Source organism: Pleurodeles waltl, chromosome 4_2 (genome assembly GCF_031143425.1).
Source record: "Pleurodeles waltl isolate 20211129_DDA chromosome 4_2, aPleWal1.hap1.20221129, whole genome shotgun sequence".
Lineage (NCBI taxonomy): Eukaryota > Metazoa > Chordata > Amphibia > Caudata > Salamandridae > Pleurodeles > Pleurodeles waltl.
In genome coordinates, this window is record NC_090443.1 from 812,169,672 (window position 1) to 812,197,583 (window position 27,912).

Genomic DNA, 27,912 nt, shown 5'->3' on the forward strand with positions numbered 1-27,912 from the left:
AAAAGAAAACTGGAAATTAATGGAACATGTATGTTTACGATATTTTCATATGTTGACAAACCATGCTTCTGCATTATTACACATAATCATATGTGTGACTGGTTTGAGACTTTTATCGCAATTAAATAGTTTATTTTGCTACTACCCGTTTTGCTCACCGATATAGGATTTTTCAGTTGTGAATATTGTTTATATCAGCCATAGAGATTACCAACCAGGAACTTCAGTTTCCAAATGAAAGATTTGGGTCCTATTATCACTACCATGATGTTAGTTCATCTTCAAGCTATGAGATAGTTGGAATACCCTTAAAGAAACCCTGCTTTAGTGGATGCTCCTTCAGGTGCTTAATCTGTAAAAGAATAAGCTGCAGGACTCAAATCTTTATTAGAAACCCTCCAGCACTGCTGCCTGCTTCCACAAACCTTTGAGACATGTCTTCTTGTCCAGAGTCCTAATTGCACACATCCTAAACATAGGAAAACCAGATAGGACGGTTGAGACTTCTCCTACATCGTTCCTGGAGCACAGAAGGTTCAGCCAGTACACATAAGAGCCTCCTCCTCCCTTCTTAAATTCTGCAAGAAGCAGAAGACCTGGCTTTTCCAATAGTTCCACTAGGCCACAGGTTTGGCCAAATGCACACCGGCTAAGCGCCATGATAACCTCCAGGGTGATCGTGCCCTCTACAAATCACATAACATAACTTAACAAGGTAGCCAACTAACCATGCCGCCTGGTCTTTATTTCACCCCACACAGCTTTTTCCACCAACATGCTGCCCCTGCCTCTGTATCTCAGTTTTACAGGTTCCCTTTCATCCTTACTGCCTCCCTTTGTCACTGTTTTTCTTTTTTCTCGTCCTTCGTCTTTCCCCTATTGCTATCTTCTCTCTTTTGGTGTTAGTCAAGCCCGATGATAAAAAATAAGTCCCCACCCGCCAAAAAATAGTGTGCTGGTCAGCCCCACCAGCAAACACCGACTCAAAGTAAGTACTGGCTCATTCTCAGTTCAGACAATCCATGTATGCACTACTTTCAGCATTTTCTAAAGTACAAGATCTACAACTCCTTCGTTGATAACTTCCATGTGCCGACTAGCTGAGGTAGCAGTTGTCACTGTCTCAGACTACTCTGGTGCAAGCACATCAGTCTGGCTCAGGCACATCGCCTTTAAGGCTCTGTCATCCACTGCCCCTGGTTTGGGAGTAAAATACCACAATATTTGGGTTTCAGGTGGCTAATCACACATATGAGCCAGTGGTGCCACATGCTAATATCTGGCCTTTCTGATATTTGGTAACGATTGCTCCCACCAAGTACCCCTGCAAGAAGGTTCCACGCTCAGTTTTGAAAGCATCGTTATGTGTAAGCCAGTTTGACTGCTACTTTCTCCCTTTGTAATTTTGCTAAGTTTCATCCAGCCTTCTTTGTGACTTACAGTAACATTTTAAGTACAAGTACAAAGGGGCATTTTTTGGCATGCTAGCACTATACATATCACTCACTAACTCGGTTTAGTACCTATTATTGTAAGAGTTTTCATTAGAAGGCCCTCCTTCAACCAGCATAAAATAATTTATGAGCCTCATTCGCACTAGCACGAAGATTCAATATTCATACAAACGCAAATAACACAGACAAAGCCTGACCTGAAGCATGATGCATAAATCGCATAAAAACTAAAGACATGTTACGCTAATATTCGCAGCAAAAAAGGGCATGCAAAACTTAACATAAATGCATTTGCCGTCCATTTTTCTTTAATGAAATTAGATCAGCATTAGCATAAAGTTTACATCCCCTCAGGAAATATTGAAGGAAGTCATGAGTTGTCATCACACAATATCTAATTCTCAAATCAGTGAGTGTACCATTAATGACTTCATGTATGACCTCATCCCAAGAGCTGCTTACAAGAAATTAAGTGCTGCGTAAGTGCTGTATTGCCTTAAAACAGGTCCCATGGGTAAAGTCTTCCATTATGCATAATCCAGCATAACATAGTAGTGATGTATGTATTTTAGGCAAACTAAAAGAACAAAGGTGTTTATCAGAAACATGTGTTCCCACCTGGCAGAGATTGTTAGCAATGGTAATTGGTGAACTTAGGCCAACAGGAAGACTTTTGCTTCCCTGGGGAGAAATTGGCGAGAACAACAAGCTGCATCAATTGTATTGGGAGGAAGAATCGGAAATGGAGTGCAGCTGCTCCATCCTTCCAAGGTCCCTATGGATTCTGTCTTCCTCGGAGCTCCTGTTTGTTCTATGCAGCGATGTCTTGGATACGGATCTTGGATCATCTTGGAACATGCAGAAACTTAAGATCATCAGTCACCGATATTACATTCACTAGAAGCACAGATTTTTAGAATCGATCCATTGACAGGTGCCTATACTGCCAATTACAGTTGTGTAAATAAATTATCGTTTTAGCAAATACATTTACGATTTCACTGCTAAACAGACCCTTTCCAAAAAAACTAACAATTGGGGAGATCCTAAAAACAATGGGTGAAACTTCATTCTAGAGTCAGGTGAGACATTGGACGATGGCACTGAAGCTGGTATGGTGCTTTTCTCTTCTCCATAAGGAAATACCCCCCTCGTTCGCCGCATTTAAACACATGGGTCTTTTAAAAAATGGATCGTGCTTTTTGAGACCTCCCCTCCATTGCAAAGTGTGCTAGTAAAAACAAAGCCCACAAGTTCATAGCCAACTGCATTTATTACAAGTAGGCTCCATCTACAAAAAACCCTTCACTGTTAGCCTTTAAGAGAGATGCAGAAAATAATATCGTTGAGCTAGAAAAAATGATATAGCAATGTCAAAAGCCACAAACAAAGCACCACAGCTGCTCGATGCATTTATTCCAATTTAGCATGCTGTAATACTGACACAAAAATAAACTCCGTTGGCCTCATTTGTGGTTTCCTGGTAGTACGGGTGCAAAAATACCCTAGTCTAAGTGCAACTTGTACATAATATTGGTTGTGTTTTTGCGCCCGATCTCTAGTTTTTTGGTGAACAATGAGGAATAACATACAGAGACCAGTTTTGCACCCAATTTTGCTCACGTCTTGACTCCTACTACGTAGGTTGGTAAGCACAAATTCCACCAAGTCCCACCCTGGAGGAACTTACCTGCGCAAGAACCGAGAGTAAGAAGTATTAGCTAAGATTGTTTGGAGCAACATCCGCCAACATGTTTAAAAGGAGCTTTTCGTGAGAGCATAATTCATTGTCAGTTTCGATTGCTAACTACAATAGTTGCCCTGTCTACAGCCTTAATACCAGAAGTAACCCCTTCGTCGGAGGGTTCTGTAAAAAGCTGTAAAATTGTAAAAAAATTACATTTAAAAAACATTCACTTCTAGATGAAATAATTGACTGTACGCTGCAAACCTGAAAATCAGAACTGTTGCCTAGTGAAAACGCTTTGCACTTGTATTAAATGACTTCATTTCTTGCTACAACTAAAGATGTGCTCTTTGAACATTAAAATCAAAGGCATTGTTCCAGACTTCGGAGGCTGCGGAGGTAACACTTGTGTCTCCCAAGGCACAAAATGTTGTGTGGTTCCTATGATCGTGCCCTTTTGTGGCTTATTCGGGCGGCTAATGACGTCAGCACGAGCGTGAAACACGCAGGCGGGCACGCAGATACCTCAACCCAGAAAGTTATATAAGAGAGAAGCAAACAATCCTGGCCCACGCGCCCCGCCAACGCCCTCCCTACAACTTAATGTCTTCCCAGCAAAACACACTTGAATTCCGTCTGAAGTCGCCTAGGACGGCTTTGGTTTTTACGTGCTTGACACTAAAAAGAGAAGAAACTGCAACAGTTGGGAAGAAACAACTGCTGAACTTCACCCACAGGTTACCGAAACCTAGCAATGGACCACATGAATGCACGCATGCACACGCAAGAACAGACACAACCACACACTCTGCGTCTGAGACTTTAATAAACAATAAAAAAAAAGGTCCAAATGTAATGAGTAAACCATATGAGCCCAAATACACAAAATACCGATGGTGGTCAATTACTTCTCTACCCAGATTAAAGTTGGATCGGACTGTGAACTCGACACATTGCACGTATGAGTCCCTTCATGAGGCGTAGCATGAAATATTACAGCCACTGGGGGATACTGCTGATTACAATTACCACCAGGGACACCGGGGTAAAAGTCAGCTGGAAGAAAAAAACATTATCCAAGTTATGTAAGAGCGAAATTAATTATGCCAGCAGGCCACGGGCCCACCACTGTTGGAAAAACACTACAACATGTCTAGAATTCAGGGAAAGGGATAAAAGGCCACTTCAGCAGAAGAAACTCCGCTGCCCACCATGACCTGATTCTTTAACGACCACACATAACTCACGAGGGGCACTGCAGGCTCTGGTTAAGAGTTTCACCATTTAAAATTAATCTCAGAGCAGAACTTATTTAGTATAATGTTTTCCAATTTTTTGGGCAGTAGTTTTTTTTAGCCTAGGGCAGTGGTTCCCAAACTTTTTCGACCCGGGGCTCCCTTCACCGATTGGCCATTGCCTGTGGCTCCCTGTCATGTCACTTTTGACGGGTGGGGGGATGTAAGCCAGGATTCGGGAGCACTTCCATTTTTCTTCCTAAAAAATAATTGGGCTGAAGCCGTTAAAGGGCTCCTGCGATAGGGACTTGTCTTTAGTGACTTGGAGTATGCACTGCCAGTAATCTGCTGCTGCAGGCCACTGCACAACATTTTTGTCACGCTCTTTCTGCCTGCCATAACGCTTTCTCCTTGTTCCTGGCAAGTTAAAAAAAAAAAAAAAAGCACATTAGCATTTTTGATCTCAGATCCTCCAGCACCACACTTGGAAGTCCCATATATGACAATAGACCTGATTCAGGCCTCAAGGGGAGAAATACATTCTCCAGATTCTTTTTTTTTAATCTCCTGCTTTCCTCTTAAATGTTGACATTTTAGTAATTTCATGATAACCCTCTTTTCTTGAGTAGCTGCAGAACACGGACAGAAGTAACACTCTATCATTGTCCTGATTGGGCCTGACCCTGCCTAAAGGGACATGCTCTTTATTTATTAGGCAAGACGTCATGTGCTGGTCCAAACCACTCCAGACGCTGACAGCTGTGGCTTCCATAACATCCCCACATGGCATTCCCACATGGATTACTCAGGGCTGCAAATGCGTATTACAAAACCCTAATAAATTTGAATTTTGCACTGTGATTCTTTCTTTTTCATACTACCATACGGCTCTATTCCAAACATAACATTTTTAGAATGGAGCCGTATGGTAGTATGAAAGAGAAAGAATCGCAGTGCTAACAGTGCTTAATTTGAGCCAACGCTTTCCGCAGGGCTTAATTTGAGCAGGTGGTTTCCGGTTTTCTGCATCAGACATTTAGTAAGAGCAAAAGATACATATGGGAAACATGGAGGAGGAGAAAAACTAAAAAGCATCACAAAGGGAGAAAGTAGAAAGCTGCATGAGTGAGCTGAAGGAGTAGGGAGTGGCTGTAAATGGATTAAAGAGGCCAGAGAAGGCTCGCACATTTAAATGCAGCAGCCGCTTGTTTCAAAGGAGAGCTTTATTATATTTTGTGAGTTTGCGCTGCTTTTGCATAAAAAAATGACGCAAATGTGGCACAAACGTTTCATAAATATGGGCCTTAGTTTTCTGCATCAGACATTTACTGTGAGCAAAGACACATATGGGAAAGATGAAGGAAGAGAAGGACGGAAAAGCTCCACATTAGGAGAAAGATGCAAGAGTGAACTGGAGGGGCAGAGAGAGGCTGTAAATGGATTAAAGAGGCCCAAAATGGCTTTAGGATTACTGCTGCCTCAATGTTCTGTGCATGCATATTTAACTGCAGCAGCCACATGTTTCAGAGGATAGCTTTCAGGTATGTTTTTATTTATAAATAATTAAACACTGAGTGGAAACAAATCAAACTTGATGGGTTTTACAATTTACTATGTAACACTGCAAAACCCTAACAAGTCTGATTTATTTCCACTGTGATTCTTTCTTTTTCATACTACTGTTGGGCTGCATTCTAAACGTAACTTGTCTTTAGAATGGAGCCGTACAGTAGTATGAAACAGAAAAAATTGCAGTGCAGATAAATCAAACTTGTTAGGTTTTTGCAATGTCACCATGTCTATTGTAAAATCCATCAACTTTGGTTGTTTCCACTGCAAGTCTTTCTCTGCCATACTACCATGCAGCTTTGTTAGTAGTACCAAGAGACTCTCAGTGGAAACAAGTCAAACTTGATGGGTTTTACAACTTACAACATAACAATGCAAAACCCCAACAAGTTCGATTTATTTCCACTGTGATTCTTTCGTTTTCATACTCCTGTATAGCTCCATTCTAAATGTGATGTATTTTTAGAATGAGGCCCTACGGTAGTCTGAAAATGGAAGCATTTCAGTGTTCCCTAGAAGTGTGCGGCGCCCCTGGTGAGTTCTGATGGCGCACCAGGGAGCCACGGCGCACACTTTGGGAAACACTGGCCTAGGGGATTACCGATTATAATGCAAATATTACCTGCAGTAATGTTTTGACCTCTACAGATAATTAGAAAACATGTGATAAATTGGCACTGTGGATTCTGATATCAGGAAATGTTTCCCTATCGTACTGCCGTTGGTTATTACCAATTGCTATCACAGGTGAAACCAATGAAAACATTATTGTTCCATATGGGGTTGTACGTCCCCTGCCATATAAAGTTTAAGTTCATTAGAGAGTTTAATAGTTGCCATCTGGTATTTCAATAGTGTTGCCATAGAATGCTGCATGTTGGCGGGATGCTGCATGCTCATGGGTGGGTTACTGCCTTCTGGTATTTGAATAGTGTTGGCGGGATGCTGCATGCTCATGGATGGGTTACTGCCTTCTGGTATGTGAATAGTGTTGGTGGGATGTTGCATGCTCATGGATGGGTTACTGCCTTCTGCTATTTCAGTAATGTTGCCACAGGATGCTGCATGCTCATGGATGGGTTACTGCCTTCTGGTATTTGAATAGAGTTGGCGGGATGCTGCATGCTCATAGATGGGTTACTGCCTTCTGGTATTTGAATAGTGTTGGCGGGATGCTGCATGCTCATAGATGGGTTACTGCCTTCTGGTATTTGAATAGTGTTGGCAGGATGCTGCATGCTCATGGATGGGTTACTGCCTTCTGGTATGTGAATAGTGTTGGTGGGATGTTGCATGCTCATGGATGGGTTACTGCCTTCTGCTATTTCAGTAATGTTGCCACAGGATGCTGCATGCTCATAGATGGGTTACTGAAGACCCTTCTAACTGCAGTGCCTTAGCTGTGATGATTTGCTGTTAGAAATTCGAACATATCAGTGTTTAGTAATAATTATGAGCCAATCACAATTGACAATCGGGGGTTTGGGTGGAGGGGTGCAAGTCAAGGCACGGGCTGCGCGCTCTTAGCCACTTGAAGACTTCTTCAATGGCTTTGTGTTTCCGTAATCTGCTTCTAAGCCGTGAAGGATGGCTACAGGGGGAATACCGGCACACTAATCAGGAACTGATGCACATGGCTCCATGAATCATAAGTTACTTAAGTTGGCTTGCAAGACAAAAGGATTGGAAGTCTCTTTGTCTCGCCAGCTGCAGAGCGGATCAACAATCCGGCCTTTGGGAGACGCAGTGATTCTTGAGTGCCAGTTGAAATAAAGGAAGTGGCCGTAAAGTAAGGAAGAGACTAAACAGCTTGGCACCAACCAAGGGAAACATCACGTAGACGTGGGCACGATTCTGGGCTGGCAGATGAACAGACTTGTGTTCTGATGAGGAGGTTGTGCAGAGCTGCACATAGCCTGTTGGCACTTGGCCCATTGCAGTGCTCTAGACACAACATGGTTCGATGCTTGCTCTGCTGTGCTATCCATCGTTATACTTCTTTTGATCACACCTACATGTATTAACTGCATTTATATCTTCATTGTTATCGATTTTTCAGTAAGTGTGTACAAAGCTGTTGCTCTAGAACACCAGACAGCATTTGTTCATGCCAAAAACCCTGGAAGTTATAATGAGCATCAGTGCCTTTAGGTGTAGCAGAGATTCAGTTTTTGAGGCTAGTGTTTTCAATTCTGAAAAAAAAGACAATATTTTAACTTGAAATTCAGAAACTTGCGTTTGTCAAGCGGCACTATAAAGTGAGCTACTCCTAAACTGATCTGAGATCCATGGTGGTAGTCTATTCTGCATCCAAAACAGTTGTGAGACTAACTGCGTGGTGCAAGCCATTCTTGACAACTGAGCTCACATCAACATTTTAATTTAACTATGTTTTTTCCCTAAGTGTTCATTTTACCGTCTAGCGTAGAGAATCCCTGCTCTGTAAATTGAGCACTTTCCCAAAACCTGCTTGGCCTGCATGCATCAAGGTGAGCTGTGCGCTCGCATGGAGGTGCAGTGACCCTATCCTGCATGCATCTAGGTGAAGTACGTGCTGGTAAGGGGTTCACTGACCCTACCCTGCATGCACCCAGGTGAATTGTGCGCTGGCACAGAGGTCCACTGACCCAACCCTCCATGCATGTAGGTGAACTGCGCGCTGGCTAGGAGGTGCACTAACCCCACCCTGCATGCATCCCTGTGAACTGTGCGATGACCTGGAGGTGCACTGACCCTACCCTCCATGTATGTAGGTGAACTGCGCTCTGGCCAGGAGGTGCACTGACCCTAACCTGCATGCATCCAAGTGAACTGCACGCTGGTATGGAGGTGCACTGACCCGACACTGCATGTGTCCTGGTGAACTGTCCACTGGCATGGAGCTGCGCTGACCCTATCGTGCATGCATCTAGGTGAACACCGTGCTAGCAAGGGGTGCACTGACCGCATCCAGCATGCATCCAGGTGAACTGTGCGCTGACCCAATCCTGCATGCATCTAGTTGAACTGCACGCTGGTGAAGAGGTGCACTGACCTTATCCAGCATGCACCCAGGTGAACTTCATGCTGGCAACGAGGTGCACTGGTCCTATCCTGCACGCATCCAGGTAAACTGGTCACTGGTGAGGAGATGCACTGACCCTATCCTGCATGCATTCAGGTGAACTGCACGCTGGTAAGAAGGTGCATGGACCCTGTCCTGCATGCATCCAAATGAACTGAGCGTTGGCAATGAGGCGCACTGACCCTACCCTGCATGCATCCAGGTGAACTGCGTGCTGGCATGGAGGTCCACTGACCCTATCTTCCATGCATCTAGGTGAACTGCGCGCTGGCCAGGAGGTGCACTGACCCTAGCCTGCATGCATCCCGGTGAAGTGCGCGCTGGCATGGAGGTCCACCGACCCTACCCTCCATGCATCTAGGTGAACTGCGCTTTGGCAAGGAGGTGCACTGACCCTATTCTGCATCCATCCATGTGAACAGCTCAGTGGCCACGAGGTCCACTGACCCCATCCTCCATGCGTCCAGGGAAACTACGCGCTGGCAAAGATGTGCACTAACTCTACATCTGTTATACGTTCTGCAGAATATCTATAAACCAACTGCAGCACATTCATATTAAGATGGACATTTAACTACTGGAATCTCGTTTAATATGCTTATTGCCATAAAACAGCGAGACTGTACGAGTACAAAAACCGAAAACAACAGGAAAAACACATGGCAATCCACAATGCCACTTTATGCATGGTTGTGTCACTTGATAGACAAGGTAATGCTTAAAGTTACAAAATCTCATATTATCCCAATTTTTTAACTGACAATGACTGAAAAAAAGTGCACATCCCTCACTAAAATTGTTCATACCCACATAATGCACTAGTTCCATGATCCCGGGTGAACAGCTGTCGAGATGGGCAGCAGAGTTGATGGCATGTGTACAATCCTTGGGTTAGGCTGTGTGAAGTTCTAGTCACAATAGACTCACAGCTTATCTACACTGGAAGAATTAACGCATGATATGATCTAGATGTTATCTGAACGGCTAACACCTGATAAGACTGCTCAGGGAGCTACGAGGGATGCGTAAACAGAAGGTCGTGGCTCGAATCTCACCAAGACCAGCCTCAATTGTTTTCCTGGTGATGACAACGAGAATGCAGCTGATTCAACTGGTTTACCATAGCACCTGTATTTTTCAGTGCTACAAAGCCCATATCAAAAAATGCCACATTGCCAAACACCGGAATTCTTGCCATGTTACTCATTAAGAGACAGGTTGGCCCCATAGTGAAAATGAAAGCCTTCATACACAGCTTAGCACATCTTGAGGGCCACGAGCAGGGTCAGACAAAGACAGAAAATAGGTTTGTACCCCCGTCCCCCCACTAGCAAAACTCATAGCTAAACAAGTGGCCCACATTTGCAAATCGGGGCTGTTTCGAACTTGTAGACACAGCTGCGTAGGTGTTTTGCAAGGCATATGAGAATGCATGCATGTGTGCTTGCTGCAATCAATGTTTGTGCTAATATCAAGAAAATCAGTATTAAAAGCCGACCCACGAGATCACAAACTGGCCACGAACAGCCAAAAAGCAGGCCCACACACTGGCTTCTCAGAGCAGCCCTTCGGGTACAGTCAGACTGCCCTACAGACCGGTCATACCCTGGCCATGAGAGCTGGAGAACCGTCAATCATATGTCAGTTTACTGTATACAAGTTGTTTTGTGTGGAAATCTCTCATAGCGCTCGGGTAGCCGTTCTCCCTCTGTGTTCGTTGTCAGAGTCCCTCAATTGGAGCTGCGACTGTGAACTGTAAAGACATCCATGCGGCGCAGTTAGCCTCGTCTTGTGGCTGTAGAGGTTCCCACATTCTAGTGCTCAAGGACGCTAAAAGGAAAGGCTCAGAAGGATGCTGTGAGAAACTCTCGTCCGCACAGTGGTTGTCGAACACGTCAACTCACGGGGGCGGAGTAGGGGGCCATGAAATCCAGCTGTTACTGGAGGAAGCGTGCAACTTGCCAGAGAAGAAGCTGCTGCTGAAACAAAACAGACCAGCACACCGGAAGTGCGGGTGCAGAGGTTTCAGCCCTTAGTCACGAAACGTACCCACTTAACTCAGACTAATACTTCTGTGCTGACAACCAGAAGAAGCCATCCAGTGAAAGGCATAATCCCAATCACAAAACCCCGTGTGAGGATGCACATTTATTCGGAGTAATATTCGTCCCCGCCCTGAATTGGCCCGTGCCCCTCTTCTCAACCCTGGAGCAACCTTTGGTGCTGAGGGGCAATGCAGAGCCCCTTGCTCAGGGGGCGACCGCCTATATTTGCGTTATCCTACAACTGGTCGTCCCAAAATGGAATATATGAAGTAGGCGTTGTGCATTCTTCATAAATCTGTCGCTGCGTGGAATTCCGTACACAAATGTGTTGTATCTTTCGAAAACAATACTTCTCAATAACGTTAGGCAACTGCTCTTCACTCCTGGCCGGCTCTGCCGTCAGCCGCCCCCACGGCTTGTTGTTGCAAGGCTGTACTTTTGACTAAGTTAGTCAGGAAGGAGACAGGAAATTCAAGTCACACTTTCAACAGCTGCGCCAGCCCAGCTATCATCCTCGAATGACGTAGTTTGGCTCGAGACACAGGGCCGGGACCTGGGCTAGCGCCGAGGTCAGGCGCAGAGGTCGCCCTTTACGGTGTTATTGCTTCGGGATTCCTGCTGCCTCTGTTTGCTCTCTTCCTTTCCTGGCTGTTGCTCTTTCCATTCCTCCTGCACAATCCGGAGCCGACACATCCTGTTTGCAAAACATCTGAGCTTTTTTTTTCCTACGACACAAGTCATTTATATGTGAAGTTTGTCATTTGTTTCTACACATTTTATGGAATAATCAAAGGTTAAAGGCATGACAGAATATGGAAAAAAACACATTTTACTTGTAAGAAAAAAATATGAAAAAAGTACTGCACTTCCCCTTTAAAAGCAAATTGTTTGCAAAATGTAACGTACATTTTGGGTTATAGGCCAATTTGAGGAATCTCTCAGCCAATGTAAATGTTGTCCTCTGTCGCAAACACCTATGCCCTCGATGTCAGGACCTCTCCCCTTCCTTGCTATCCAGCATCACCCTGGCTGAACTCACCCTTTCTCCAGCTCACAAAAATGGCAAAACCAATACGGCTAAGCTTGCGTTTTCAGGCCTGGCTAAAACATTAAAAAATGCTGCAGTGAAAAAAGATGTCTAATGCGTTAAGAAAAGATCGGTTTCTGTATAAAATCATCTATTAGATAAATTATTGTGTAATGACAGCACTCAGATGTAAAACAGCCCTTGTGCAATTCAGCGCAAGGAGGCAGAATGATTTATCAACAACATAAGGTGAAACAGGATGCACTGGGGGTGGTGCCTAAGCCAACTCTGTGTATATTTTAAAGAATTGTTAACAATAGGTCAGCAGACAGCTACGCTATTAACCCATACTCAGAAAGGTTGTCATGCTCATCCCCAGATGCCATGCGTGCATGCTATCACTCTGTTCACGAACTCAGTTATAGTGTGACTACAGGGATAGATGGGGGCCAGGTCCCGTAAACAATGGTGTCCATAAGCTTGTGCCTAAAACAATATAGGAAAATCCAAAACTGCTCTCAGTCGCTGTGTTAATCTCACTAAGGACCAAAATATCAAGGGTGATTTTGTGTCTGCAGTGGGACTCGGGCTAGGAAGAACTAAGACTAATATTCATTGTTTGCCTTTTGTGTCCATGGAAAGCAGACATCCTGCCATCATTCTCTGTTGACATACTGACTGGGCCCTTGAACCCAATGCCCAAAGAGCATTGGGCTGTGGCCCCTCTAGAGGAAATGACAAACTGCAGCTCTAACTCACTGTGCTTGGGCTATTAACACTCTAAGATGAAGGAATGAAGGTTTCAGTCCATCAACCAATGAACCTGAATGGTGTATCTCAGGGAACTGGACATCCTACCGTGAGAATTGAGTAAAGGTTTATTTGGTGGTTAGTCAAGGTGTGGACAATAAAGTGTGGATCTACCTTTTGACTGACATGATCCAAGAAAGTGGAGTAGGTTTTCGGATGATCATCACCTACCTGTAAGATCTCAGATCACAGCTACACTCAATGTTTTATATATCAAAAGCACCAGAATTTGTTGCGGAAGTTCAAGTTAGGCAAAACACAAACGCTGTGGGATAGCGTAACTGGATGGACGGAATGCGGAACCAATCAAACATTCAACCCCAGTCACAGATCTCGGTTTAGTCCATCCATTATTTTGCTCACCATGCCACCCCAGTTTGAACCCAGCCATATGCAAATCAGTCTTGACCCTGTTCCTCATGGGAACAGTCCAGCCCGAACTGCCAGGCCAGGTTCTCCCTGGACTGGAAACAAGCATCCTGGGACCGGTTTCGGGGTTTCACCCCTCATCAGTCAGGCTAGCTTGGATCCAGTGGCACAGTGAGCCCGGGACCCACGTCTGGGCATACCCGGCACACTTAGGGCGACAATAGCATTCAGGTTTCCAAAGTACAAAAAAGAGCAATAAACTACTAGGACATTTTTTACATATATACATATAACATAAGATGCACACATGTTAGTCGACAATCTTGGTCTGTTGAATAAAGCCTTGCTAGTTTTCCATCACTGCTATATTATATGTGAAATTAGAGCTCTTTTATTGGCATGGTGTTTAGTCAGTGAGGGCTCATACAGCATTATTGTTAACAAAGTCAGTCATTTTGTAGCTAATTCTTAATCTGCCTGGTTTGGGAAGGGGATTCTCAGGAAAATTAATATGGATCACTAGATTACGCCTTAAAGTTATGTGATGTTTGTTAAATGCATCAGCAAAATGGTGAAACGGACACTGCTCATAATGTCACACTGTGGCAATTGCAGGTGCAGGGGGAGGCCTGAGCACAGCTAGACCAGGTAAAGATAAACATGGCAAACATACTGTCTAGCTGGTACATGCTCCCCCCAACACGCAAGTACAGCATATTGAACATTACACAACAAATCCCAGATGTATGTATGCTAATAATGGAAGAGACCTGGCTGCAATCCTGAAGTAGGGGACTGTTGTAGTAATATTATACCTTAAGACAAACGATTATCAATAAAACAGCTTAATTTCTTGTGGAATCTTTTTATCGGTTAAATCTGTTATAAAACTCATAAGCTGCCACAGTAAAATAGTAAATCATTTCAACAACTTTGAAGGAAACACTTAGTATCACATTGAAAGGCATAGTGGTAGATACGATGAGGGCCATCGTTTACAATTATTTTCTGCGTCCTGGCTTTACACCAACATCTAAATGAGGAGAGAATGTGTAAGGGTGGTGTGACTATCCCCATCTCAGTTAGAAGCGACAGTGTGTCACACACACAGCCTGTGGAAATCCTGAATAGGCACAGCATTCTGTGTTTTTGTATTGACAGGGGAAGGGGCCTATGCCGCACTAGAAGTATAAGGGCATACAACAACTGTGGGCTCAGCGGCAGACCACAATCCAGAGCCCTCCATAGTCACGGCAGAACTCAGCTCTTGACACTGTTGACTGGAGCAGCAACTACAATTACGCAGAGTAAGTCTAATAGGCAATGAGGCATGCAAACACATAAGCTGCTTGCAGCAATTGGGAGAGAGGTGGGCAGAGGGTCACTGCCCAATAAATAACCAGGATATTCTACTGTACACGCACACTGCACCTCACAGCATATGCCCCGAGCCAAGCTGGTCCCATCAGACCACGAAGGACCTTCAATGGGTTCTACAGGATGTAGTGTACGACTCTGCCAGTGATGCTGAGAGGGAGAAAGGCACCACTAGAACAACGCTTGGAACAGTAGAAATAGCTGATGTGAGTCATGTCACACAGTTAAAATACTTCATCACGTTTTTATGTAGAGCATTATATCACTGAAGGACTGTAGAGTAAATTAATCTTGGTAGATGCCACAAGACCATTTGATTTAGTGTTTTTAAAATACTGAGGATTCCTGCCATTTGCCACAATACAGTGCTCTACAAGAGACCCTTCTTCAGTTTGCATTGATTCAATTGGCAAACTGATCCGTGGTATTCCTCCACAATGCAACCAGGTATGAACCAAGACTTTCTTCTGCTACCTTCTTGTGATGGATATGTTAAAGTAAAGCCACCATGCTCCATCAGACCATTACTATATGTAAGGCGTACTACTGGATGTACCTGATGTAGCTTAAGATATATAAACAAAACTGTCCCACATACTTACAACGTTCAAAATCAATGGATGAACCCACTTAGGAAACAGATTATTTCCCGAGATGGGGCATCTCTAGGAAACGGCCATGCTTACACTACAGTGAGTAATCATGTGCATGACCAAGTTAATAAAGGAGAACACAACTCGGTTAAAAACGTCACAAGATGGTTATTTCTTGCAGATAATTAAGTGTCAATGCAAGACTCGATCTGAAGCTCTGCGACAGTCGCTGTTCATAGAACCTTGTAGTGTTTAAATATTTATTGCTGTTGCATGTTGAACTTTACAGAAAAGGAATCACCGCGGCTTGTGTACTTACACCTGAGTGTTCTATTGTTTAAGATGTTTGTCGTGGGCATCAATGCACCTGGTGGCAGGGGTGTAGCGGTGCCACACACAATCAAAGACGAAGAACAGCCTTGAGTAGTAAATCGAGGGGGGAGAAAACGTTTGACTGCAAACACGTGATTGTAGCCTTGCCTAGTTTAGAAGGCGCATTGTGAATTAGAACCACAGCCATTTGCCAAGACTGGTACTTAACACACCGTGGCGCGGGATCCCACTGCATCCTCTTGTTGTGGTTGGATTGGTGACATACGCGACAATGACGGGAACCATCCCTACCCGATGCATTTTTAAGACATATATCACAGCGCCAGCCTTCACATGCACGTTGAACTTGTGTGTTAATAAAAAAAATGCAGGATACCAGGATTATTAGTTGAATGAACTGCTGACGTTTCTGAAGATGGAAGAAAGCATGTACCAGTTAGGTACCGGTATCTAGAATATAAACATTACATGAAACGCTGCTGCATCTGGTATGTGTCTGTGTTTCCAAACACCCTTTCTCCACATCATAACGCCATAAGGTGTTACGAGGGGCAGACTGATCTCCACGAAAATGGAGAGGCTGCCTGATAAGACGGTGTCGCTAAAACCTGGCAGGTTAGTGGCAGGATGTGGCACATATAAGGCATACCTGACTATTACTGTCTCTGCTCCACCCCTAACAAACTTTCCCAAGCGCCGGGCTGTCGGAAATTCCACCAATTTCCTACATTCGCAAGTTAGAGTACATTTTATGGGTGTAAGAGCACAATTCTTTTTTAGCTGGAAAGCACAGGGGGCAAACGACTGCTGCTGTGATCTGTGCCCACAAAGGCACAAGTTCAAAGCTCGACACATGCAGTAGCAGTAAATCTACAAAACATTCAATTCAGTGTGCTGTAGCATCAACGTGTGCTTGTCATAATATTGGTTTACACGGTTGCAGCCTGTTTCTGCAAATACTCATAAGCCTGCGCACATGCCACTTGTGCTTGAGTGTGTGTTTTTACTAGATATTTAGTTAGGAGCCACTTAATAAAATGTGCACCTACTGGAGAAGATGCTTGCGATAAGGTGCATGAATTACAGAAACATCTGCGCAGCAGCACGTGCGCAGACGGAGGCGCGCAAAGCATTTTTTGCACAGACACACACGATGCGGCTCCATATTACTAATGGTCCCAAATAAACTTGTCCGGCTCAATAAACAGTGCCTTACCTTGTTCGAGGCCATTTCACTGACGGAGCGGTAGGTTTGGATGGTCTCCAGCTGGTCCAAACACCAGTCCAGCTCTTCCAGAGTTTCCATTGCTAACTTTTGATACGACTCCTCTGCAAATAAACACACAGACATGTAGTCAGGCTCGAGGGGCGTCAGGCTGTTGATAGCAGGGTCGCCGCTAGAGGCAAAGCAGACAGGGCTGTAAGTGGGGCAGTGCTCCTTCATCATGGGTCCCCTCTGCGCCCCTACTCCGCTGAGACCAGAAACACAGACAGGGCACTTCCCCAGAAACACAGACAGATCACTTCCCCTTGAGCACTGCTGCCTACAGACTGCCAGCACTAGAGCTGAGATGTCAGTTAATAGGGCCAGGAAACTTCCCCTGACAGAGGAACGGGGCGGGGCGAGCTGTGTCCGCCTCATCTGCATAAACACACACAAAGGGCGAGCTCCTTGAAGGCAGCGGCTCGGTTCACCTAAGGGTGAGTCACGAGGGCGGCCTCAGCGCGAGGTTTGGGAATTGTAGTGACGCCGCGCTTCGCAAGAAGCGACCGTGCAAGAGCTTTCTTTTTACTCTGAGCAAGGGAAAGGTTCAGACTTGCAAGGTTTCTTGTATAGTGCGTGTTCGACTGTCTCTCCTCAGGGAGGGACTTTTTAACCACACAATACACCCCCTTTCTTGCAGGGTGAGATCGACGGCTGTGCGAAGGCAGGTGCCCAGGGAGGGCCTCGCCGAGCACATCACAATCCACAGGGAATCTCTCTTTTAAGGTCTGCACGAGGACAGGTCGGAGGGGTTGGCCAAGCGGGTCCAGACCTGCCGAGATCCTATTTTATGTATGTGGTGCATCATATAACAAGAGGTGCACCTCTCAGTAGTGCAGCAGAAGCAGTGTTACCAGAGCCCAGTGGTGGGAGGGACCCGCTGCACCCCCTTTATTGCTGGCCTTGCTACCAAACCATGGTTTTGGAGGCCCATTTTCCTTGCTTGCACTGACGCCCATGGTGCCCACTACTGCTTTACTGCACAAAATGATGGTTCAAAGGGTCACACTTCCACTTTTTTTGTTTCTACAATAATCTATATATTTCGTGAGTATTTGTTGACGTCGTCAGTGTCAAATGACCTCTGTGGCATGAATGCGACAAACCCGTGGGTTCCGGGTCTCCCTCATTCCAGCCACCTGCAGCCCAAGCCTACACATATTATTGCAATTAACAACTTGATGTCCATAATAAAGACAACGTGATTGGGGTTGTAAAGACCCCAGTCATCATTTTTTTTTTAAATAATAGATTACATTTGGATGAATGATATCAAAACAGAGAAGGTATATAGAGGTGTTACTACCTTATGACTGTGGCTGACTAACTGCCATTCTTGGATTTTTAATGCATCGCAATTCACACGCCAAAAGCATAAGGGGATTGTAAGCCTCCATTTTCATACTAGAAAACACACATTTGGATTCACTACTGAGGTTGTCCTGATGTGCCATCAGCCATCACTCCCCCGCCTTAACCTAAGGAGAATTTTCCACATGAGGGTGATGCTGGTGAATGCCGAGCTTGCAACTATCAGTTGGTGCCACTTAGAGGCAAATCGGTGTTGCTAGATCTCGTTGCGAGAAATTAGGGCCCATGTTTACAAGCGACTTGCACCGCCAGTGCATCACTTTTTACGATGCATCGTCAGCGAAGACTGCACACCCGTATCTACAAGGCCACGCCAAGCCACTTTGCTTGGCTTTACATAGCCTTGTAGATATGGTGTAAGGCAACACAGTGCAAATCGCTGTGTTGGCTTACTTTGGGCCAGGGAGGTGTTTCCATGGGTGTTCCGTGGATCTTCTTACACAACACCCATGGATTTTGATGCATTCCCAGATTTACAATGTTTCGTAAACCTGGGAATGCGTCAAAAGCCTATGTCTCCCCAGGGGTGGCGTAAGAGTGGCACAACGGAGAGATAACATTATTTCTCCCTGCTTTTTGCTCTTGTTATGTATGCTGCATTCTGCAGAACATATAGAAGGAGGAAATCACTTCCATTTATTGTTTTTATGCAGGAAAAACAATCATCCCCACATTCTATGGTGCAAGGGTGCCTGTGTTGGGGTATGGCAGTAATGTATGTGCCAGCACAAGGGGAGAGGGCAGGAATGAGCCATATCTAGAAGATAAGCACATTTTTGCCCGGTCCTTATGGAGCTGGGCGGCACAGCAAGGCACTTGCAGCACCGCCTTGTGCAATGTAAATATGGCCCTCAGTGTATAGTCTTGTACTCCTGAAAAGTGGGAAGTGAGTTTTGTTGCATGTTTGCACCACATGGAAAGACCATGCAAGTGGCGCCACTGAGACATGATTTATGAAGTAATTGACACCAAAAACAGGGCTTTACATTGGAGCACTGACACCATGGTCACTAAGTTGGAGTAGGCAGCTTGGCAGAAATGGACTGCTCAGTTGCTGTTCTATGAACCCCAATCCTCCACAAACACTCCCACATAGTCTACAGGTTGTGTCTAGGAGAATTTATGGTTGTTGTGCACTCTCTAATAGATTTTAACATGAAAACATATTAGCAGTGCTTAATTTGTGCATGTGTTTGGAGGTGTTGGGCATGGGCATTCATTTTTGAGGACTAGGATTTATTTTAAATCATCACACTGTAACCAACAGCAATATATTGGAAGGGAGAAAAAAGAGGGAAGAGGAATATGGGAAAAGAGTGACAAAGGTATATGTCAAGGATGAACAAGAAATGGAAATGTCAGTAGGTTTCAGCTGTAACATGGTGAGCTTGTTTGCATTGGCATCAGCTAAAGCCAAAACAGTCGCAATTGCGTCACAATGCATGCTCGGAAATGGGCGGACATCTTGAAATAGGCTTCCATGTGGAGCAACATGGGGTTAGGAAGAAGAAAGCAGTAACAGAAAGTTGAAGGTTGAGGATGTTAAGAGGATCAAGAAAGTACATACAATCCCAAGGAGTAGAAAAAAAAAAAACGTCCCTTCAACTCAGCAATGGAAGGACACAACTCATCCAATCAGGATGGACACTGAGATCAAAATACCCCTGGTCGAGACAAGCAAACGAATGTGGAGCAAAGCCATCAAATCAAGAGAAGAGACTTGATATAAATAAGAAAACCATACAATTATGAGCAAGAGGCTGACCCAAAACACATTTAAGAGTGTGTGTTGGGAACAATAGATCTGCAACAGACAACTAAAGACTACAAAGTACCGGAAGAGTTAGCTAAGGAGACAGGAAGTTCAAAGTGGTGAAAGAAAAAGCCATGATGTGGAATTAGACTGGGCTGCCTTGGTATTTGGAAACCCTGGTATTCAGTAGCACTGTGGCAGGATCCCTGAGCAACCTTGAGGTTTTTTTAAACAAATGAAAACGTGTTCAACATGACTCATAAGCAGCATATACACAGCACACTTCATTGTTAGTCACCTGCACAATCAGAACTCCATTGGATTTCAACATCTTACAAGCACTACTTTTCTGCCTGAGAAGAATGTTGTGGTGGCCCTTACAACTATAGATAGTGAGTTAGAACATATATGCATTTCATAACTGGGTTGTTGCTCTAAGCAACACAGCAGCTACATCTCTGTGCCTCATGAATGCCATCACTATAGAACAACCATATGGAGCTTATCTAAGTTTCACTTAGATATATGCTGCATGCAGCCCAGTTGCTGGTGACACAAACAGGATTTCCAATGTGCAGCTTCATATATATATTTTTCTTAAATGTCAGTAAAATGCGCACATCATTAGCTTTCCCTCTATCCATTCTTGAGACTTGTTGGGATGGAAACGTCCTGCCCATGGTAATAGACGTGAACCCCTGCACTGAGTTTCCTAACTACTTATGTCTGGCTCCCGAATGCTGATTTTGTTATCACAGGCTTACATTGATCATGCATGTGCACCATAAAATAGGCCTGCCTCTCACAGATTGCATCGTGTTGGACACGGAGGATCAATTTCTGTGCATTCAAAGACTGAGGTCAAATGTCAGGTGCTGTCTTCCAAGGGCACATGTTTACTTTTCTTTCTCTGACTTCAAAGTGAGAGGATTTATATGACAATCTTGCTAGATACTTGTGGTAGGAAAGCGTTTTTTTTCTAGCACATCAGAACGTTTAAATGAACTGTGTAAGTATTTCAGAATATATCAGAATTAAGAACACAAATGAAGCACATTTTGTGTTATTCCTGAAGCGTGTTAGAACAAATAGTTCCACACATTTTCATTTGTGCACTTTATAGTTTTATTAGTAAAACTGTATGTCTGTGCAAATGGAATGGTCATTTCAATTGAAAATGTATTGTCTGTAATGGCAGTATGTTACCATGCCATGCATACTCTGTTCTGTGCCACTCCACTCCGCTCTGCACCAGTCAACACCACTGCACTCTACTCTGCACCACTCCACTTTACATCATTCCATGCCTCTGCACTCTGCACCACTCCACTGTACGCCACTGCACTCTATGCCACTTCACGCTATGCCTCTCTACTCTACCTGTACCACTCTACTCTATGCCAGTGCATTCTTCGCCACTCCACTCTAAACCACTGCACTCTTCGCCACTGCTTTCTACACCACTCCAGTCTAGACCACACCAATCTCCTCTGCGCAACTCCACTCTATGCCACTCTGCAACACTACACTCTACCCCACTCCGCTGTATGTCAATACACTCTACGCCTATGCACTTTCCTCTGTAACATTCAACTCTATGATCCTGCACTTTATGACAATCCACTGTACATCACTTTAATCTACTCTGCACCACTGTTCTCTATGCCACAGCACTCTCCACCACTTTATCCTACATATTCCACTCTATGCAACTTCACACTACCCTGCACCACTCCAATCTATTCCACTTCACTCTACTCTGAAACAGTCAACTCTAGGCCACTGCACTCTATGCATTTTACTATACTTTACTCCACTGTACGACAATAGACTCTACTCTTCATCACTGTACTATATGCCACTCTACTCCATTCTACACAACTGCCCTCTGACACTCTACCCTGCAAAACTGAAGTCTCCACCACTGAACTCTACGCCACTCTACCCTTCACTACTCCACTGTAGGCTGCTCCTCTCTACGTTACTCGAATCTATGCCACTGCACTCTATGGCACTGTACTCTAATCTACATCACTCTGTGCTACTCTTCTCTGCACCCCTGTACACCACTGCACTCTATGCCACTCAACTCTACTCTGCACTCTACGCTACTGCACTCTATTCCACTCAACTTTACTCTGCGCCATTGCACTCTGCCACTCCACTGTGCACCACTCTTTGCCACTCAACTCTATGCCACTGCACTCTCTGCTGCTGCACTGTATGCCACTCTACTCTATGGCACTGTACTAGTGCCACTTTACTTTGCATCACCCCACTCTGCGCCACTACACTCTGCGCAACTGCACTCTACTGTGCACCACTCCAATCTATGCCACTACATTCTGTGATGCTGCATTGCATGCCGTTGAATTCAATGCCACTGCACTCAATGCCACTGCACTCTATGCCACTGTACTCTGCAACACTCTACACCAATGCACTCTACAGCAGTCCACTCTACTCTATGCCACTATAGTGTATGCCATTCTAGGCGACTCCACACTATGCCACTCCAATACAAAACACTCTCTGCTACTCTACTCCACACGCCACAGCACTCTACTCCACTCTTCGCCATTCCACTCTACGACATTCCACATGGCTTTCCTCTACGCCACTAACATTTAGCCAAGATGAACAGAAGCCATGCTGGTGTATAACATGGATAAAATACATTGGAAAAGCCAATAGCTCTTGCATAGGCAAGACCCATTGGCTTTGCCCCTGAGGCACTGAAGTGAGGCCAACATGCTCACTCAGTTAAAGTTCCACTGCTGTGTTCTTAACTCATCATTGGTCTACATCAGTTTGGTGTGCAGTGCACATGAGTAGTATATCTGTGCTTGATGAATGTGTGCCTAGGAAGGATACAATACATGGATAATGCAGGACTGTGCAGAAGTTGCATGCTATATGCATGTACTGGATGTACGTGTGCCTATCAGTAGTGCAATACATGAAGGATGTAGTGCTGTGCGGTGCGTGCATGATAAATGTATGTGCTGCGTGTATGTGTGCCTATGGGTAGTACAGTGCATGAAGGATACAGTGCTGTGCAGTGTGTGTATTCTATATACGTGAACTGGATGTATGTCTGCGAATGACACAGAACATGGATGACCCTTGGTTCCATTTTGGGTGACCCAGGCCTGCATGGTGAAAGATGAGGAGAGCAGGTAGAGATTTGTATTTCGTGTATTGCTACATTCTTTGTAAGCCTGGTGGGAGACACACTGGAGTGGGGACAGCCAGGCTCCCTGTTGTACACTTCAAAGGGTGCTCCTTGATTCAGTGAGAGGTCACAATCTGAGGCAAGAGAGAGGGCTCATAGACATATAGAGTAGGGCTGGGGCCCTGGGCTAACCTTTTGATACAATGTGGTTGATCTCTGGGTGTTAACTCTAGTCACTCCCATGGTCTATGTTGTGGGACTGTGAGCTTTGGAGTCACTCCTGCTGTGGTAGACTGCTTTTAAGAAGAAGAGATGGCAGATGAGTTGGCACATTTAAAGAAGAAGACCCCCAACATAAACTTCGAAGAGTCAGACTCTAAATCACATTTGGTTTCTGGAAATAGACATTAAGAAGGGGAGCTTGAAACCTAAAAAATTGTCATCTGCCAAGCAGCCAGACAGGCAGTGTGAGGAGCGGAAGCTCTGCAAGCCTTCTACCTTTGGCCAGGACCGGGGGCCAAGGCCTGCTAGTCTAACCACACCTGCTGGGTAATTTAACCACACCTGCTGGGTGTGGTTAAATTACCCAGGGAATCCAAGACTGCCTGAACTAGAGAACCAGCACCTGTGTGCTTGTCAAGACCAGTTTGTCCTGCAAGGAAGTAGAGAGCGTTGGAGGGAGCGAGGTTCGATGGGGAGCCCTGTCGAGTGGACTCCCTTTGCAAGGCGTAAGGAGACGGCTGCTGCACAATTCGGGTCGTTGCCCATGTGGAGAGCTAAGCTGTCAACACTCGTATGCCAGAGGAGGGCCGCCGTGAGAAGATTGCAATGCTGTGAGGGCTATCAACCTTGTGCTGTGGTGAGCTGTGACCCTGTATGCCAGGAGGGCTGCTGCTGAGGACTGAGGACTTCGCTGTACCAAATGGGCCACAGCCTGTGTACAGCGAAGAAAGGCTGATCCTGTGTGTCTTAGGGGGTCAGCAGGTGAAAAAGGATGTGCAGCTTGATTGACAGCCCCCGCTGCAGAATTGAGACTGCCATGGGAGCACCTGCCTTCTATATTAAGACGAGGAACCCGCTCAGGATCGTCACACCACACTTACCCAGGAAGGAGGAGCTGCAGACAACGTATAGTCATTTTGTTGTCTTAACCACTTGTGAGGATCTCTGCATCCACTGACTGCAGCCCACCTGGGATGCGTGTGACAAACCCACCTGATTCAGTTGCTGCTGCCTCAAAGGCCCACGGATAGGGCGCACTTCGGTACTCCAGACTGACTCAGCCAGCAGGTACAGGTAAGACTTATGGCTGATTTAGATTTTAGCGGATGGGTCACTCTGTCACAGCAGTGACGGATATCCCGTCTGCCGAAATATAAATCCCATTATTCCCTATGGTACTTATATTTTGGCAGACAGGAAATCTGTCACCTTTGTGATGGAGTAACCCATCCGCTGAAATCTAAGGCCCTAATTTTTCATCACTCTGTCCAGGGGGAAATTGTTTGCTAGTTAGCGCTGAAGCACTGGAATACTGTTGATTTTAAAACAGAGTCAGAGTGGACTCTTGAGACTCTGACAACTAATGGGGATTGTCACTAGTGAATGGGGAATAACCTCTTTCACTAGGAGCAAGGAAGGAGTGGGACCCGGGGGACTGCCTAAAAAAACACTAGAGCCCTGACCTCAGGGGAACTATGTAGTTATTTGTGAATGTCATATTTTTCTTTTTTGTTGATTGCAGTTGAAATAAAATGCTTCTCTGTTTTCATGAAAAGTGAGTACGTGACTGGACAATGATTTATTGCTGCTGCTGAGTACACGTTGAGTTGTGAGCTAGTGTTCACTCCCTTGTACCAATCTTCTCCCCATGGGAGACTTGTCTGCTCAAACTGCGCTATTCCTGAGAGTCAAGTGCTGAAAGGGCTTGACCCAGTTTCTCAGAATCCATAGTAGGTTGGGGCCCTGGACATCAAGAGTAAAAGACCTCTACCCCCATGGTTGGGCCCAGTAACAGCTGCTTGTCCCGTAGCCCTCTGAAAGGGTTTTTACAAGCATCAAGACTACTGTGATGTTAAGATGGAGGACTCTCTGTGGGTTAGTCACCATGATGTAGAGGTCCATAGACACAGTGGTAGCATACAGGAATACATTATTTTTATATAGTATCACTCTGCAAGCTTCCATAGATTTACCTGAGAATATATGCAGGCCTACATCTGAGAAATTGAGGAAACTGTTTTGGTAAATATGTCTTTTTAGGTCATTTGCATGCTGAAATGTATTTTTCCAACACTGAAGCTTAGCTTCTTTACAATCATTTTGCTTGGATGACATGCATCTTTTCACTGATTATAATCAGTAAACTACCTTTTTCTTTATATTTCAGCAGTCTATGGAAGGGCATATATGTTCTTGCTCTTTCATGTGCTGCTTCCTCCCCTATATCCCAACCTTCACTTTTCATGTTGCCTTCCCACCAGCTTCTCTCTTGCTGTTAGTGACATCACAGATGTAGTTTGTTTGGTTTGTATTTAAAGAATAAATAACAATATATTAATTTAAATGAGGTGAACACATTATAAATGTAAGGTATAACTATAACATTAGAACTTCTACTATTTGTGTAGTTTAAGCTTGGGTTTTATAGAAAGAATAATAACGTTTATACCTCTAATGCCATACTCCTTTATAGAGTAATGTGTACAAAAGTTACTTGGATTATGTCATCAGTGAAGGCATCAATAATATCAATTGACATGTCATCAATGATGTCACAGAACATATCATGAGTGATGTAATATGTGAAGTCATAAGCAGAGCATTGTGCCCTCCCATGCAGTGCATGTTATAGTTAGCTCTGTTAATTATAACTGGTGAATTTCTGTGTTTCTTTTTTAACTTCAAAATGCTACTTTGTCACACACATTATCACCCAACTATAACATCAGTTTAACTTTTGTTTTTTCAGTGAACTTCTAAGTTTTTTTAATGTAATTAATTACAATTCCGAACCATAATGTCACTTAACACTTTGTTTTTGTCAGTGAATTTCTAGGGTATTTTGTAAATGTAAAGTAAATATTTTATTTCCATATGTAAAGCCAACCCCTCAGTCATGCACGGGTTGGCTGCATGGTCTGGCCTGTGACCAGGCCCTGCAACCAGCCCCATCCTCCCCTGAGGAAACAAAACACTCCACCATGCACCACCTTCGATTCCCAGGGCCTTTTATTTCAAATAATTTAAGAGGGGCATGACCCCACTCACACACCCCCAGCCACCAAGGGCCCCAGGGACTTCCATCCTGGGCCTTTTTTTCTTAAATAAGAAATAAGAATAAGACCCCTGTCCCTAGCCTTCACGGCCCTGGGGTCCCCATCCCCCGGGGCCTGTGGTGAGTGCCTGATAGACCTGGCATCCTTAGGGTGGTCTTACTCCAGACTTTCTCGAGAAAAAGGGGAAGGTCACCTATGTGGTGGACCTCAGGACCTCTAGGCAACCCCATAGGGTGCTGTATATCAATCACCTCAAACCCCACTTGGAGAGGTCAGAGGTCACCATGTTACTGGTTATGGGTGAGGCTGATGAGTAGTGAACCTCCGCCTGACCTCTTAGCCTCTAAAGAAAAAGATGGATCTGTGGAAGGAGTGAGTCCTTGCCCCACCTTGACTCCTGAACAACAGAGGGACTGCCGTCAAGTATTGGAACAGTTCTCCCCTCTTTTGTCCCTTATGCCTGGGATTACCCACATGTGCACCCATGATGTGGACACAGGAGACAACCTCCCTGTCAAGCACTAATCTTAAAGGTTGCCAGATAAGATGAGAGCCAGCATCAAGAGTGAAGTCACTAAAATGCTGCATTTGAGGGTGATAGAATCCTCTAGTAGCCCCTGGTCCAGTCCTGTGGTTCTGGTACCAAAGGCTGCCCCAAGGCACCACACCTGAACTGAGGTTCTGTGTGGATTACCAAGGGCTCAGTTCTGTAACTAAGACTGATGCTTATCCCATCCTCTGGGTATATGAGCTGACTGATTGGTTAGGGGCTGCCAGATACTTGAGTACCTTTGATCTCACTTCTAGGGTACCGGCAGATCGCCTTAACTCATGGAGCCAAAGAGAGGTCAACCTTCTCCAAGCAGAGGACCAGTGCCAATTCAGACTGATGCCCTTTGGTCTAAACGACACCCAGCTAGTGGTATCCCTTTCTAGTACTGGGGACTCTTCTTCCGCTAATCTGGCCTGTTGTATGAAGGATACTGGTGACTGGATGACCCAATCTAAGCTTAAATTTAATGATGATAAATCTGAAGTACTGATTGTAGGAAACGGCCCTCCTGCCTCTCCTTTGGCACTGCATTCGGAGGCCTTTAATAGTCTGCCTCCTCCAAAGGCGCAGGTAAAAAGCCTAGGTTTCTTGCTTGACCCTCGTTTGACGATGGAATTGCAAGTAAAAAGAATCTCTTCTATCTGTTTCGGCCTTATCAGAGCTCTTAAGAAGATTTTTAATCTTCTACCTTTTACAGCTAGAAGAATTCTTATCCAAGCATTTATTCTTTCCCGCCTGGACTATGGGAACTCTCTTTATCTTAGTTCCCCAGAGTATGTAATAAAGAGGCTGCAGATTGTGCAGAATGCCGCAGCTAGACTTCTTACTAACTCCCCCAGGCACCTCTGCCAAACCGGCTCTTGTAGCACTTCATTGGCTTCCGATCAAACAGCGTATTCATTTTAAATCTATGTGCATTTTTCATAGTGCCTTACATAATAGGGGCCCACTTTTC

At 44.8% G+C, this 27,912-nt stretch overlaps 1 protein-coding gene across 3 annotated transcripts in view; it reads right to left on the reverse strand.

Annotated features, from left to right (window-relative positions):
* PDE4B (phosphodiesterase 4B) overlaps positions 1–27,912 on the reverse strand; it is a 1,531,620-nt gene that overhangs the window by 34,516 nt on the left and 1,469,192 nt on the right. For all 3 annotated transcript variants that reach the window (XM_069232487.1, XM_069232488.1, XM_069232489.1), the window contains one exon: positions 16,780–16,892. In XM_069232487.1, coding sequence (XP_069088588.1) covers positions 16,780–16,892 — 113 coding nt within the window. The remainder of the gene's footprint in view (positions 1–16,779; positions 16,893–27,912) is intronic.